Source organism: Notolepis coatsorum (assembly GCF_963971535.1).
Source record: "Notolepis coatsorum genome assembly, chromosome: 17".
NCBI lineage: Eukaryota > Metazoa > Chordata > Actinopteri > Aulopiformes > Paralepididae > Notolepis > Notolepis coatsorum.
The window spans coordinates 83,131,142-83,145,190 of NC_140181.1; the positions used below are offsets into that span (position 1 = coordinate 83,131,142).

Below are 14,049 nucleotides of genomic sequence, written 5' to 3' on the forward strand. Positions count from 1 at the left end.
TTTATTTTTTATAGACAATGTGCATTTACATTAATCATTGTTACATGAAAATATGTTTGCACCAGATTTAGCAGAAGCTCATTTCCATCTGTAGTCTATCCAAAACACATGAAATACAAACTGTGCAAGAATTCAAAATATATACACGTAAAATGCCAGACAACATGCACAGGACACACAGCATAAAGAGTACAAAATACATACACGTAGAAATGCAACATAACATGCACAAACACACAGCACAGTGCCAAACATAATCATCTATTCTTCACTTAAAATACAAGACAGAGTTCCAAAGTACAAAGTAAAAGTAACTGAGTCCCTTGTGTAATCATCTATATATACACAAGGAAGTCAGACAGCACCACCTAATTTAGTAACTCATTATGTGGAGTTACTGATTTACCTTGTTTTCTTTTTACAGATCAGATTCATATTATATTATTGTCACCGCTTTTTATTCCACGTGAGATGCTTGTTTTCCCCCGGCTCCTCAACCGTAGTAGATTTGTAGACAACAACAATATACAACGAGCTATACAAACAATACAAGGTCAAAGAAACTGTGGAGAAATAAAAAAAAAATAAAAAATAAAAAAAAAGGAAATTATTCTATAGTGTAAATAGCAGCAGTGTGTGTGTGTGTGTGTGTGTGTGTGTGTGTGTGTGTGTGTGTGTGTGTGTGTGTGTGTGTGTGTGTGTGGTGTGTAAGTCACTCTGTAGTCTATTTGCCCGGTGGAAGTAGCCGTCCTGAGACTACTACACAAAGATTATATTGTTAATTAAAAAAGGGGGGGTTTCTTCTTGTAATAAACATGAGGAAAAACACACAGGACACAGCCACACACAGGAACCACGGGTCACATGGAGTTGAGAGAGAGGCCTCTTACTCGAAGGTAGATCTTGGTTTCGTGACACACGCGCTCGCCACGGTGAACCCTCACGCTCTTCTGGAAGGAGGCCTGCTGGGAGTCCAGGAACAAAGCCCTCTTCACGGCCCCCTTCTGCTTGTGCTTCCGACTGTCCAGCTGGACCTCCACCTGGAAGTCTGGAGCACATGGGACACACAAACGTGAGCATTCATGGCCCAAAGACCCGTAATGACAGGTTTGAAAGAAGAAAGAAAATAGGGAATAGAAGGGACCTGCACAAATACTCTCAATGCACAAAAGACAATGAATGAATGAATGAATGAATGAATGACCTTTATTTATATAGCACCCTTCACAGCATGAATGCACAGGGTGCTTTACACTACAGCTAACATATAAAAACAAAAACCAAAATCTGAAATAAATGACAACAACAGACAGCAGTTAAAAACAGTGAACCAAATAAAATAGAATAAAAAATAATTTAAATAAAATCAGTCAATAACTGTCAACAATGATGTCAATGTAAGTGAAACACCCCGGCTATGTTCACACTGCAAGCAAAGGCCTAAATCAGATTTTCTATTCTGATCTGGGCCACTTTCACATGTGGTCCTAAATCAGATACAGGTTTGATCTTTTGCAGTGCAACCTCAGTCTGCGACTTTTATGGGTTCTAGAGATCAACTATTTATTTGCGCTTGCGAGTCAGTTCAGGAGCAGTGACCGGTTCACACTGGAATCTGATCTTGGCCACATTTAAAAAAATATATATATATATAATAATAATGTGAACAGCCAAACAAAACAAAAAAATCTGATCCGAGCAATAAATCAGAATTGAGAATCTCTAAAGCATTCAGATGAAATAAAGATGAAGAAAGAGAGACTGGAGATGTTACACATGGTAGCAACGTTTTGCCTGTTTTTGCCATGTTGTTTCACTGAGTTCACACATTTCAAGCATCAGTGATGCAATGTTCAGAATGAATGCTTTTGTTCCCGGAAATAGGCTAGCCCCGTCCGCTAGCGTTAGCTGTTAGCTATGACAGCAGCCAGCTCGCTTGTTGGATTATCTCACGTTCGCTATTAAGTAAAAACTAAAAATTAATGTGGAAGCTCAGACATTTCAAGCATCAACGATGTAACTCGGAATGAACGCCTTTGTTCCTGAAAATAGCGACTCGCAAATGTTTAACTGTCGGCAATGACAGCAGCCAGCTAGCTCGCTGTCACGTTGGCTATTAAGTAAAAACTAAATCATATGCTGCAACCTTCTGGCTTAATTCAGTCACGCCGGGATCTAGACGCGCTACGTGCGTTGCCTCCGTAGCCTCATTGTCGTCGACTCCCATCTAAAACTAAAGACTTCCTGTTGCTTCGCAGCGTGAGCATGCGGTAGTCGCGGTAAGAACACGTCGCTCAGCGGATGTTATTCGTGACACGTGTTCCTGCGCGGAACATGGGAGCAGATGTGAAACATTGGCTCACCTAAGTCCTCCGGTAGGAACTTCCCTTCGGCAGACAGGCAGAAGCTCAGGTTGACACTGTTTTTTGGACGGAAGAGACAAAAGGACATGATGAGGGAAGCATATGGTGGCAGAAAGTCAATACACACAAAGCAGCACCCCACTCCCTCTCCCCTCTTTAAGTCTCTCTCTCTCTCTCTCTCTCCCTCTCTCTCCCTCTCCTTCTCTCTCTCCCTCCCTCTCCCCTCTTAGGGCGGTCATCCTCTCTCCCTCTCTCTCTCTCTTCCTCTCCCCTCTTAAGTTAGTCATCCTCTCTCCCTCTCTCTCTCTCTCCCTCTCTATCCCTCTCCTTCTCTCTCTCCCTCTCCCCTCCCCTCTTAAGGCGGTCATCCTCTCTCCCTCTCTCTCTCTATCTCCCTCTCCCCTCCCCTCTTAAGTTGGTCATCCTCTCTCCCTCTCTCTCTCTCTCTCTCTCTCCCTCTCCCCTCCCCTCTTAAGTTGGTCATCCTCTCTCCCTCCCTCCCTCCCTCCCCTCTTAAGTTGGTCATCATCTCTCCCTCTCTCGCTCCCTCTCCCCTCTTAAGTTGGTCATCCTCTCTCTCTCCCCCCCTCTCTCTCCCTCTCTCTCTCTCCCTCTCTCTCCCTCCCTCTCTCTCTCTTCACATGCCTCACATTACAAGACACAAGGCGTAATGGGAAAGCACTGTATGATGTGAAGTAAACGTGTCATGTTTGGGAGTCACGCTGACATCCGACTGCTCTCAGATCAGCTGGTACATCGTCTCTCTCTCTCTCGCTCTCTCATGCCGCTGCCGCCGCCACACACTACGGGACCGGCTGGGTCTTAAGGAGGGGGTGAAATTGAGCAGCGGCTCGTGTTTCAGGCAGGCTGGTCAACAGCCAATCTGTGAGTGTGTGTGTGTGTCGTGTGTCTATGTGTGAGTGTGAGTGTGTGTGTGTATTAGAGGCTGTAGCCCTCCTTTCCCATGACATCAGCCACACACACACACACACACACACACACACACACACACACACACACACACACACACACACACACACACACACACACACACACACACACACACACACACACACACACACACACACACACACACACAGCTGTACAAGAGTCAGCAACCCCCCCCCCTCCAAAAAAAACCCTGATCCCTTTTACAAGCAAAACCCACACAGAGCGAACAAGGAAAGGAACCGAGGGAAGGTAGAAGAGAAGGAAACACGGAGAGAGAGAGAAAGAGAGACCTCCGTTCCAGGTTGTAGTAGTAATAATAAGTATGTGTATTGCTCCTGTGTCTGTGCCCATTTATGTACGAGTGTGTGTGTGTGTGTGTGTGTGTGTGTGTGCGCGTGCAACTCGACGTCTGGATGTCTTGATGTTTCCCAGCTGTGTTCCACCACCAAACAATATCTCATTCAAAGCAACTGAGAGAAACTTTGCGGCCCCTCCCTCCCTCCCTCCCTCCCTCCCTCCCTCCCTCATCGCCAAGGCAACAAGGGGTAATCAAGGCACATGTGTGTGTATACAAGAGTTTCCTTTATGAATCGGGGGGGGGAGCGGGACACGTGAGCGACGGTGTCGTCCATGTCAGGCAGCGCCGGTTTCCTCCTCTTCGTCGCTGGCAATGAACACCGGTGCACATTTTGAAAGAGGGCAAGAGAAAATGAAAAAGGGGGAGAAGTGGGGGGGGGGAGAAGTGGGGGGGGGGGGTTGACAATGCCCTTATTCAGCGCGCTGTTATTTCACTGCTCCTCTCTCCAGAAGGAGCGAGCGCCGCGTGTGAAACGGCTGTGAAAATAGGTCAGCCGGTGAAGGCCGAGCGGCGCGGCGAAACGAATAACACGACTGTCGACGGTGCGAGGAAGAAGAACGCTCCCCATCAGGGGATGGAGCTGTTCATGCACGTGACCTTAACCCTTTCACCGCCGCACTACAGAAGGTTAACCCTTTACTATCACACTACCGACGGTTACCGTTGTTGTGTGGGGCAGTGAAAGGGTTATTAACCTTCCGTGTGTTGTCGCGGTGAAAGGGTTAACCGTTTGGTAGTGCGGCAGTGAAATGGTTAAGGAGGGGGGGGGGGGGGGGGGGCGGGAACAGGAGAGAGACGCTAACGTGAGCTAGCGTGGAGCGGACGGACGGACGCTCACCAGGAGACGGGCGTGGTGTCGTTGCCGTTGACCACGACGCAGGTCTTCTCCTCGGGGTTGATCATGGTGGGGGACACGGTCAGGGAGGCACTGGTGTTGACGATCGGACGGGACCTGTGGGGTGGGGGACGGAGAGAGAGAGAGAGAGAGCGAGAGAGAGCGAGAGAGAGAGAGAGAACGCAGTGTTTTCAGAATAATAAATGGGATCACGGGGGCGGAGAATAAACACTCGGTGACACCCGGGGTTGAACATGTCTCTGGGTGCTCTGGAGAGGAGGAGCGGCTCTGTGTGACTATACTACTGTGTGCTCCGTGTGTTCCACACGTTTGTTTTGCTCAGGGGTGTAAAGAGTAGCCAGAAATTATACTTCAGTGAAAGTATGGGTACCGTCTCTTACTCAAGTAAAATTCTGGCTAAAAACACACTTGAGTAAAAGTTAAAAAGTTTCTACTTTTTAAATGTACTTTAAGTACTAAAAAGTTAAAGTAAAAAAAAAATGTATTCCAGGGCAATGCAATGTTCCGTTTCGTCCTCTTCATCACTCGTACTATAGTTTGTGGCCATCTTCTGTAGCTTGTCACTCTGACTGTTTATTCTTCTGATAATAATAATATCTTACATTTATATAGCGCCTTTCAGGAGACCCAAGGCGCTTAACAGCTAAGGGAGGGGGACAGGGAACAACGTAACAACAAAACAATAATCAAAAGGAAAGAAAGAAAGAAAACGAAAGAAAAAAGGGGAAATCAGGCAGTCATTTACAAATTTGGTGGAAAGGTGGGTTTTGAGTTGGGATTTGAAGGAGTGCAGGGATGTAGCACTACGGATGTTTGGAGGGAGTGAGTTCCAGAGGGTGGGTGCGGAAACAGAGAGGGCTCTGGGACCAACAGTCCGCATGTTGATAACAGGTGTTTAATCAAAAATCCACGCTTTCTAGTCTTGCACAAGGACCAATCAGCATGGGTATGGGCGGGCTAATTTTCCATTGATGGGGATTTGACTGGCTGTTTTTAAATACAGTGCGGCCGCAGGATTAATAACGTTAACGTTATTTCGGCCAGAGAAACAAATATACTAATTAAAATGGTTGGACCTGCAAGATTTGTACTTTGTAGGTCTGCATTTTAAATGGAGTAAAAAGTATGTTTTTTTTCTCTGAAAATGTAATTGAGTAATAGTACAAGTATACAAACCTAATAATACTCGAGTAAAGTACAAATCCCCCAAAAACAGTACTTAAGTATTGTAACAAAGTACAATTACTCAAGTACATTACACCCCTGGTTTTGGTTCGGTTTCGGTGCAGAGAAAGCAGTAGATTACCGGTCGAGTTGTGAAAACATACCGGTAGAGGATTGCCTTGTCGACACCAAAAGCACCGACGATCAGATCTGTGGGAGGAGAAGCCAACAAAGTTAGTAAGATAACGAACAATGAAGATGAACGGTAAATGGCTGCATTGTATATAGCAGCTTCTATCCAAAGAGCTTTACAATTTGTTCCTCACATTCACCCGTTCACTCACACATTCACACACCGACGGCGGAGGCGACCATGCAAGGTGCCGACCTGCTCATCGGGAGCAGTTAGGGGTTAAGTGTCTCGCTCAAGGACATTTCGACACGCTGCCCCAAGAGGAGCGGGAATCGAACCAGGAACCTTCCGATTACCAATTCAATTCAATTCAATTAAAAAAACTTTATTAGTCCCGCAAGGGGCAATTTAGAGCATGATACGGCAAACAGCTGCATTTCTACACATTCAAGACAAAACAGAGACAAGAGACATACATGACACTGTCAAAACGGGATCCCTACATTGTTGATCTGTCAAGTCCAATAAATAAATAGATTCAGTCAGTACAACAACAAAAAAGTGCACTTTCGTCAAAATGTTTAAAATCAAGGGGGTCAACGGGTGCATGTTTGTGGCCATTCACCAGTCGAATGGCCTCTGGAACAAACCCAAACGACTGCTATACCTCCTCCTGAGACACTAACTCTTACAAACTTCCATCACGTCCTCTAGGTTTCCTTACTTACCAGGGTATCCGTTGGCGTCGAGGTCCTTGTCCCCCCTGAGAGCGAACCCGAAGCTGGCGGGAATAGTCCCAGAAGCCCATTGGCCGACGATCACCTGCGAGGGCGTGTCCCTGAGTCCGCCCGAGAAGCCGTTATAGATCAACACCAGTCCCTGCTGGTCCTCCCCCCCAAACGGACAGCTGATGGCCACGTCTGAAGCAGGACAAGGGAGAGCAGACAGTCAGGCGGGGGTTAACGACTCAGTGATATCAGTGACAAAACCTTTGTTATGGAAGAACCTTGCGTCATCAGTTTGGGAGTTCGGCGTGTTGATGTTTTTGGCTACCATGGCAACAGCAATGATGTGGGGGAAGTGGGACGTGCGGAAATAATAATAATAATTATAAACTTTATATTTGTAGAGCACCTACGGGAATTACAGCCCAAAAGTTTTATATTAAAACCTCCTGGAAGATTTGTAATAGAAATAAAACATTGCAATAGATTTCTTTCATTCAAATCTATTAAAAAAAAAAGATTGTGCTAGATTTCTGTGTTAAAATGCCAAGAGGGCTTCCTGCACAGGTCCAGCCCACACCATCATCTCCAGGGTCTGAGGCCCCACTTGTATTGGGAATCGTGCAGTTTATATCTTAATGATTATGATAGATTTCTGACATTGAAAGAATATCAGAAGATTTCTGACCAAATAAAAGCAAAAAAAAGTGCAGACATAAAAAAGACAGAACATAAATTAGCTTATGATAGATGGAGTAAAATAGTGCAATAGTGCAGGGCAACAGTCCCAGTCTGGATGCAATGAGTCCAAGCAGCAGAGTGTGTTAAAAGGCTGAGGAGGTGAAGCAAGGTTGTGTGAAACGGTGAAATTATGATGCAACTCATCTTGGCTTCTATTCCACGATCGCTAGCGGTTCCACAATAACATCCTTTAACAATCTCAACGCAAAAGAACCCTAGTAAATAATACCGATCTATGAATCTATCTAAATCGCAAGGCGCTACAGTGTAGAAGAACATTAAAAACTAGTAAGAGAGTAAAAAGAACATAGAATAAGAAGGGCTAAAACTAGTAAAAGAACATAAAATGTGATAATAAAAAAACGTGATAGAAATTTACAAAAATGCTCTATTAAAAAGATGCGTTTTGAAGCTCTTTTTAAAAGCATCCACGGTCTGTGGTGCTCTCAGGTGGTCTCTGCTCTCAGGTGGTCTGTGCTGCTCTCAGGTGGTCTGTGGTGCTCTCAGGTGGTCTGTTGTCTCAGGTGGTCTCTGCTCTCAGGTGGTCTCTGCTCTCAGGTGGTCTGTGGTGCTCTCAGGTGGTCTGTTGTCTCAGGTGGTCTGTGGTGCTATCATGTGGTCTCTGCTCTCAGGTGGTCTCTGCTCTCAGGTGGTCTGTGGTGCTCTCAGCTGGTCTCTGGTGCTCTCAGATGGTCTGTGGTTACACTAGGGCCATTTTCGTTTAGTTTCATTCGCTTTTCAGAACGCTGCGTATTGGCAGGCAAGTAAGAGTTAAGTTAGACGTCGTTTTGTCTCGTCTACTATATACATGTAGTACAATGTCAAAGCAGTAGGCGGCGATGTAGTTCATACATGAAGGCCATTTTCAACCAATCAGAAAGGTTGAACGAGACACTCCACATCCTGCTCAAAATCTCAAAAGCCACCATCTTTATACCTCGCATGAGCCATTTAGCCACATAGCATTTATTTTTCAGCAAGAAATAAAGTGCAATAAACAAAAACGGATACATTCACTGTGTGTTCTGCCTCATTTGTTGATGATTTGTTGATGAAACAAAACTAACATCAACACAATTTACCACCAAGAGCGGAGTTTAGTCTCACAAAAATATCGCCGATTTTGTTAGCTTACGTGCTAACGTGATTGGGATATGCCATTATAACAGTATAGCATTGTGGCTAGCAGCTTGGTAACGTTAATGCTAGCAGAATGAATGGATGTAAACTTTATTTAACAGATTGCAGAATGGGTACAATACAATACGGCTCAATACAAACAATTGTTAAGGGAATGCAGACTGTTGTAGCTTGGACTGGGCTCCTTATAACAATAACTTGACAACACATGGTAGCCGCAGCTACTTGGGACAGCTCTGCTGTAAACACTGGAAATAACCGTGCGGGTCTCTACTGTGCATGGGCATTGGGCAGAACGGCTCCGTATCGCGCAGATTACATGGCACTATTGTCGGCGAGTTTCGGCGAGTTTCCAAAACGAAAACACCTTTTCAGCGTTCCCGCTAGGGGAACGCGTTTTCCTGCCAAAACTGCGTTTCTTTTTAACTTGGACATGCAAACGTAATCATTCAGCAACAAAAACTAAAACAAAAACCCCAGTGTAACCATGGCCTCAGATGGTCTGTGGTGCTCTCAGGTGATCAGGGAGAGCCTTCCACAGACGGGGAGCGGATGAGCAGAAAGTCTCACCGTTGAAGCCATCCTGGTTGAGGTCCCCCAGCGGTGCGATGGTGCTGCCGAACCTGCCGTAGGCCTGCGTGCCGGTCAGGTGGGGCAGGACGGGCTCCAGGCTCAGGGGGCCGCGCTGCAGGTAGACGTAGACGCGGCCCACCTCCTCCAGGCGGCCGTCGGAGCCCTTCACCATGAACATGGGCGCGCCCACCAGCAGGTCAGCCATCCTGCGGTGAGAGGAGAGGTTTTAGGCGCAGACAGATTCGTTTAACACTCCAGACTAATTGACGCCTGAGGTTCAACCCCCCCCCCCCCCCCGCCTCCTCCTCATCTCCCCAGTGATAAGTTCTTGGACCGATCCACACCACCCAGCTAATTAAAGTGAGAGAGTGAGTGTGAGAGAGAGAGTGTGAGTGTGAGTGTGAGAGAGAGAGAGAGAGAGAGCTTAGACTCACCCATCACTATTAATGTCAGTCGTCGCCACAGCATAACCGAAGTATGATCCCATCTGTGGAAACCAGTGGTGGAAAGTAATTAAGTATTTTTACTCAAGTACTGTACTTAAGTACAATTTCAAGCTACTTGTACTTTACATGAGTACATTAATCTTAGGGATACTTTATACTTTTACTCCACTACATTTCAAAGGAAATATTGTACTTTTTACTCCACTATATTTATCTGAACCCATCAGTTACTAGTTACTTTGAAGAAAAAGATTTTGCATCGAAAACGTGTCAAATTTATGAAGATGATATACTTTCACAGAGGACATAATCAGAGCAGCATAACTGGACCACATACCACTTTAACATAACCTTTAATCAGAGCAGCATAACTGGACCACATACCACTTTAACACAACCTTTAATCAGAGCAGCATAACTGGACCACATACCACTTTAACATAACCTTTAATCAGAGCGGCATAACTGGAGCACATACCACTTTAACATAACCTTTAATCAGAGCAGCATAACTGGACTACATACCACTTTAATCAGAGCAGCATAACTGGACCACAGACCACTTTAACATAACCTATAGAGGTCAACGGGTCGAGGATTGAATGCTCCCAAGAACTGGAATACACCAACGTCATGTAGAATGCATACTTTTACTTTAGATACAGAAGTACATCCAGCAACAGCAAATACTTCTCTACTTTTATCATTTGAATGGAGGACTTTTACCAGAGTACTCATTTATCTGGGTATTTCTACCTTTACTTAAGAAAATGAACCGTGTACTTCTTCCGCCACCGGTGGAACCACCAGAATAAAATCAAACCATCAACTTTACCAACACGATTCAGTTCGTTCTCTCTCTCGTACAGTCCTTTGACTTGCTTAAAATCCCAATCCAGAGCTTGAATCAAAGGGAGATTTAATCTCGACAGTCGCGTCCTCCATTGCCAGGAAGATTTCCGATGAAGAAATTCACATTTCTGGTGCATGACAGGCTTCAGTGGACGCTGAGCCTGTTGTAGCTCGTGTTTATTCCAGTGTTCTAGTTTGTCTACATTATGGAGGATTTGAGAAACAACACTGCCAGACTCAAAAGGTAAGCAAATACGCTCAGGGTTTTATTTATTCAGCTGAGCCAGATCTGCATTGTTAAACCCAGCTCCCTCACACACGCTCCTTTCCCAGAATCATGGCACGCTCGTTTGTGCAAATTGCCTCTGCGTTTCTAACCCCCCACCCCCTCTCCATAATTGAGCTTTACAGTCGACCGCAAGCGGGGTTTGAGAACCGGTGACGAGAATATCGTTAAAGGACATTATTGCTGCGTGCGCCGTTTCAAGGAATTAAGAGGCTCTCATGAGAGCTTATGAGGGTTGAAAACATGCAAAAGAGACTGTGTCTCGGTGGATTCATAGGGGGAGAGATGGAAGCTGTCCGACTCACCTGTTCACCAGTGTAGTTAAGCATCATCTTCAGATCCGTGCCGTTCAGAATAGACACCTGTAGGACAACAGACACATATCATGAGGTACTGATGGACAAATACAGAACTGAGGAACTATAGGTGGTTGCTATCAGGGAATGTTATAAATAAAATAACGGTTGTCTTGTTTTTTAACCTTTTTCTTTTTTAAACGGAGGATGTTAGATGCTATGAAAAACTGTGATTTGCCTTACTTTGCTGCTATCTTTTTATGCTCGTTTTATATGTCATTTTATGCCATAGAATCAAACCATAAACAAAGTGGCCTATTGGGATGCTAGATCCTAATGTGAAATTTTTTTATTGTATATGTCTGCAATTTGCCTGCCTTTCTTCTGCTGTAAAGCACTTTGAGCTGCAATTCTTGTATGAAAGGTGCTATACAAATAAAGTATTATTATTTTATTTATTTATTTTCTCTCTCTTAGGTAGTAAGAGTGTTTTGTTTTAAATGTCATGATATTGTAAGAAAGGGGCAGGACTAGATAATCTGTGTTTCCTTCTGCCTCTTCTCCAACTCTTCCTCGTTTGTTTTTATACGGATGAAGACACACTCTCATTTGATTACATTTTGTCTTCACTGTGATTTGTAAGTTTGTCGTGTTCGATGTGAATAAAGATCAGATCAAAATCTGTATTATAATCCACCACATTGTCTGTTATGGTAGTCACTGAAGCAGCTATTCCACGTTTGCCGGACACTACTATGGCTGCTATGGTTCTCTTTGTTTCCCCCTCCCTCAGGCTGTATTAGCCCCCAGGCCCTAGAATCCAGTCTTTTCAAAATAAAAGAGCGGCGATGAGTCTTTTCTTACCAAGCCGTAAAGCATGAGTCCTTTCGGGACCCCGGCCACAAAATCTGAGAGGTGAACAGACATAAAGTGAGCGAGGATTTAGGAGGGGAAATATCACATGGGTCAAAAACAGTCTGGAAGTCAGGGAATTCCAGCAATCAAAACCTTTCCAGTTCAATCGTAGGGGAAAATATTGCGGGCGAGTTCAGGTCGAGTTCACTCCATGTGTGTGTGTGTGTGTGTGTGTGTGTGTGTGTGTGTGTGTGTGTGTGTGTGTGTGTGTGTGTGTGTGTGTGTGTGTGTGTGTGTGAGTGTATGCGTGTATGTAAGTGTATGTGTGAGTGTATATGTACAGTATGTGTGTATGTGTGTGTATAAACGTCTGTGTATGTGTGTGTATGTGGAGCATATATGTACAGTATATGTATGTGTGTGTCAAATCTGCAATGCTTCGTCTTACCTTCCTCATCATCGCCATTGAACTCCCCGACCGCGACAGAGTACCCTGTGGAGAACATAACCGGACGGATATCAGCCACATCCCGCGCGGTAAACAAACCAAGATACACAACATCGATTGCGGCAAGACGTACACCTTACATTTACATTTAGTCATTTAGCTGACGCTTTTATCCAAAGCGACTTACAAGTTCTGTACGACAAATCATCAGGAAGGGCACAACTCTATCAGCCGAGTAACAATGTTCATCAAAGTGTTGCGTGCTACAGTGTAGGTTAGTTTATTAGGACAAGTGCATGACAGTAAGGTTAGTTAGGGTTAGATTTTTTTATTATTATTATTATATATATATTTTTTCAGGTAATGGTTGAAGAAGTGCGTCTTTAGTCGACGGCGAAAGATTGGACGGGTTTCGGCTGTCCTAACTGGGGTGGGCAGTTCATTCCACCATTGTGGGGCAAGGACTGAGAATAGGCGGCTTCTCCTTGATGACCCTCCCGGAGCTCGGATAGGAGTGGGTCTGAAGCGGCCAGAAGATGCAGAGCGTAGGGGTCTTGAGGGTGTGTAGTAGCCTTACCTCGGTAGCTGTCGTCGTGCGTGATCTGGTCCTGCGTGGTCTGGATCTGGCCCTCCACGGCCTGCATGAAGTAGCCTGCGTAATACCCCTTTATGATCTCCTCTTTGGTGGCAGAGATCACCTGGCCTGGAGGGTAGATGGTACAACTCCAAAGATTACTATTCAATAGTCACCAGGAACCAATACTAATCGAAAACCGCTTTTTACTTAATAGCGAACGTGACATAATCCAACAAGCAAGCTAGCTGGCTGCTGTCATTGCTAACAGCCAACGCTATCAAACCAGGCTATAGCGTATTTCCACGAACAAAAGCATTCCTTCTGAAAGTTACATCGTTGATGCTGAAATGTCTGATCTTCCACGTTAACGTATGGTTTTGCTTTTTACTTCAATAATTGGTCTACATGTTAGAATAAGTGGTCTACATGTTAGAATAAGTGATCTACATGTTAAAATAAGTAGTCTACATTTAAAAATAAGTGGTCTACATGTTCAAATAAGTGGTCTACATGTTAAAATAAGTGGTCTATATTTTAAAATAATTAGTCTACATGTTAGAATAAGGGTCTACATGTTAAAATAAGTGGTCTACATGTTAAAATAAGTGGTCTATATTTTAAAATAATTTGTCTACATGTTAGAATAAGTAGTCTACATGTTAAAATAAGTGGTCTACATGTTAAAATAAGTGGTCTACATGTTGTAATGCAGAACATACCTTGCCAGTAGAAACTGCCTGGTCCTCCTAATACCACTTTGCCATCCTGAAAAAAGACACAAGAGTGCAGCACATTACTGTGATGAAAACGTAACGACATCACGTGAGAAACCTCGTGCAGTCACTCTGAAAGGTAACGGGACTGACCTTGGTGAAGTCTGCGCTGAACCCCCCCTGGCAGTAGCCCTGAGCGCCCTCTCCAATGATCTCTGCAAAGGAGACGCATCGTCAATCACACATCACTCAGGGAAACGTCACCCTTTACGATCACAGCCACGACGGCTCCGGCGCTCCGACTGTACGAGGAGAACATCTCAAAAGGGAAACATATTGTATAATAACTAGGGCTGTCAAAATTAATGCTTTAACTTTGGAGATTAATTTAAATTATTTAAAGCATTAAAATAAATTAATCTAGATTAATCTATGGAGTGAAAAATCTTCAATCTTAGCGCCACGGATATAAGAAAGAGGTCTAGCTGAGTCAATGTTGATGGTTTTGTTGAACATTTGTATTTCACAGGAGAGAAACTGTATTCAAAGAAAGCTATTAAAATAGTCTTTGA

General features: G+C 44.4%; 1 protein-coding gene across 1 annotated transcript in view; it reads right to left on the reverse strand.

Annotated features, from left to right (window-relative positions):
* The window catches only part of LOC311244426 (integrin alpha-5-like), a 114,221-nt gene that overhangs the window by 45,731 nt on the left and 54,441 nt on the right, over positions 1 to 14,049 (reverse strand). The window contains 13 exon segments of the mRNA XM_084333924.1: positions 891 to 1,048; positions 2,364 to 2,419; positions 4,511 to 4,624; positions 5,857 to 5,902; positions 6,554 to 6,745; positions 9,002 to 9,210; positions 9,439 to 9,491; positions 10,894 to 10,950; positions 11,749 to 11,792; positions 12,188 to 12,232; positions 12,765 to 12,890; positions 13,484 to 13,529; positions 13,631 to 13,692. Coding sequence (XP_084190050.1) covers positions 891 to 1,048; positions 2,364 to 2,419; positions 4,511 to 4,624; positions 5,857 to 5,902; positions 6,554 to 6,745; positions 9,002 to 9,210; positions 9,439 to 9,491; positions 10,894 to 10,950; positions 11,749 to 11,792; positions 12,188 to 12,232; positions 12,765 to 12,890; positions 13,484 to 13,529; positions 13,631 to 13,692 — 1,208 coding nt within the window.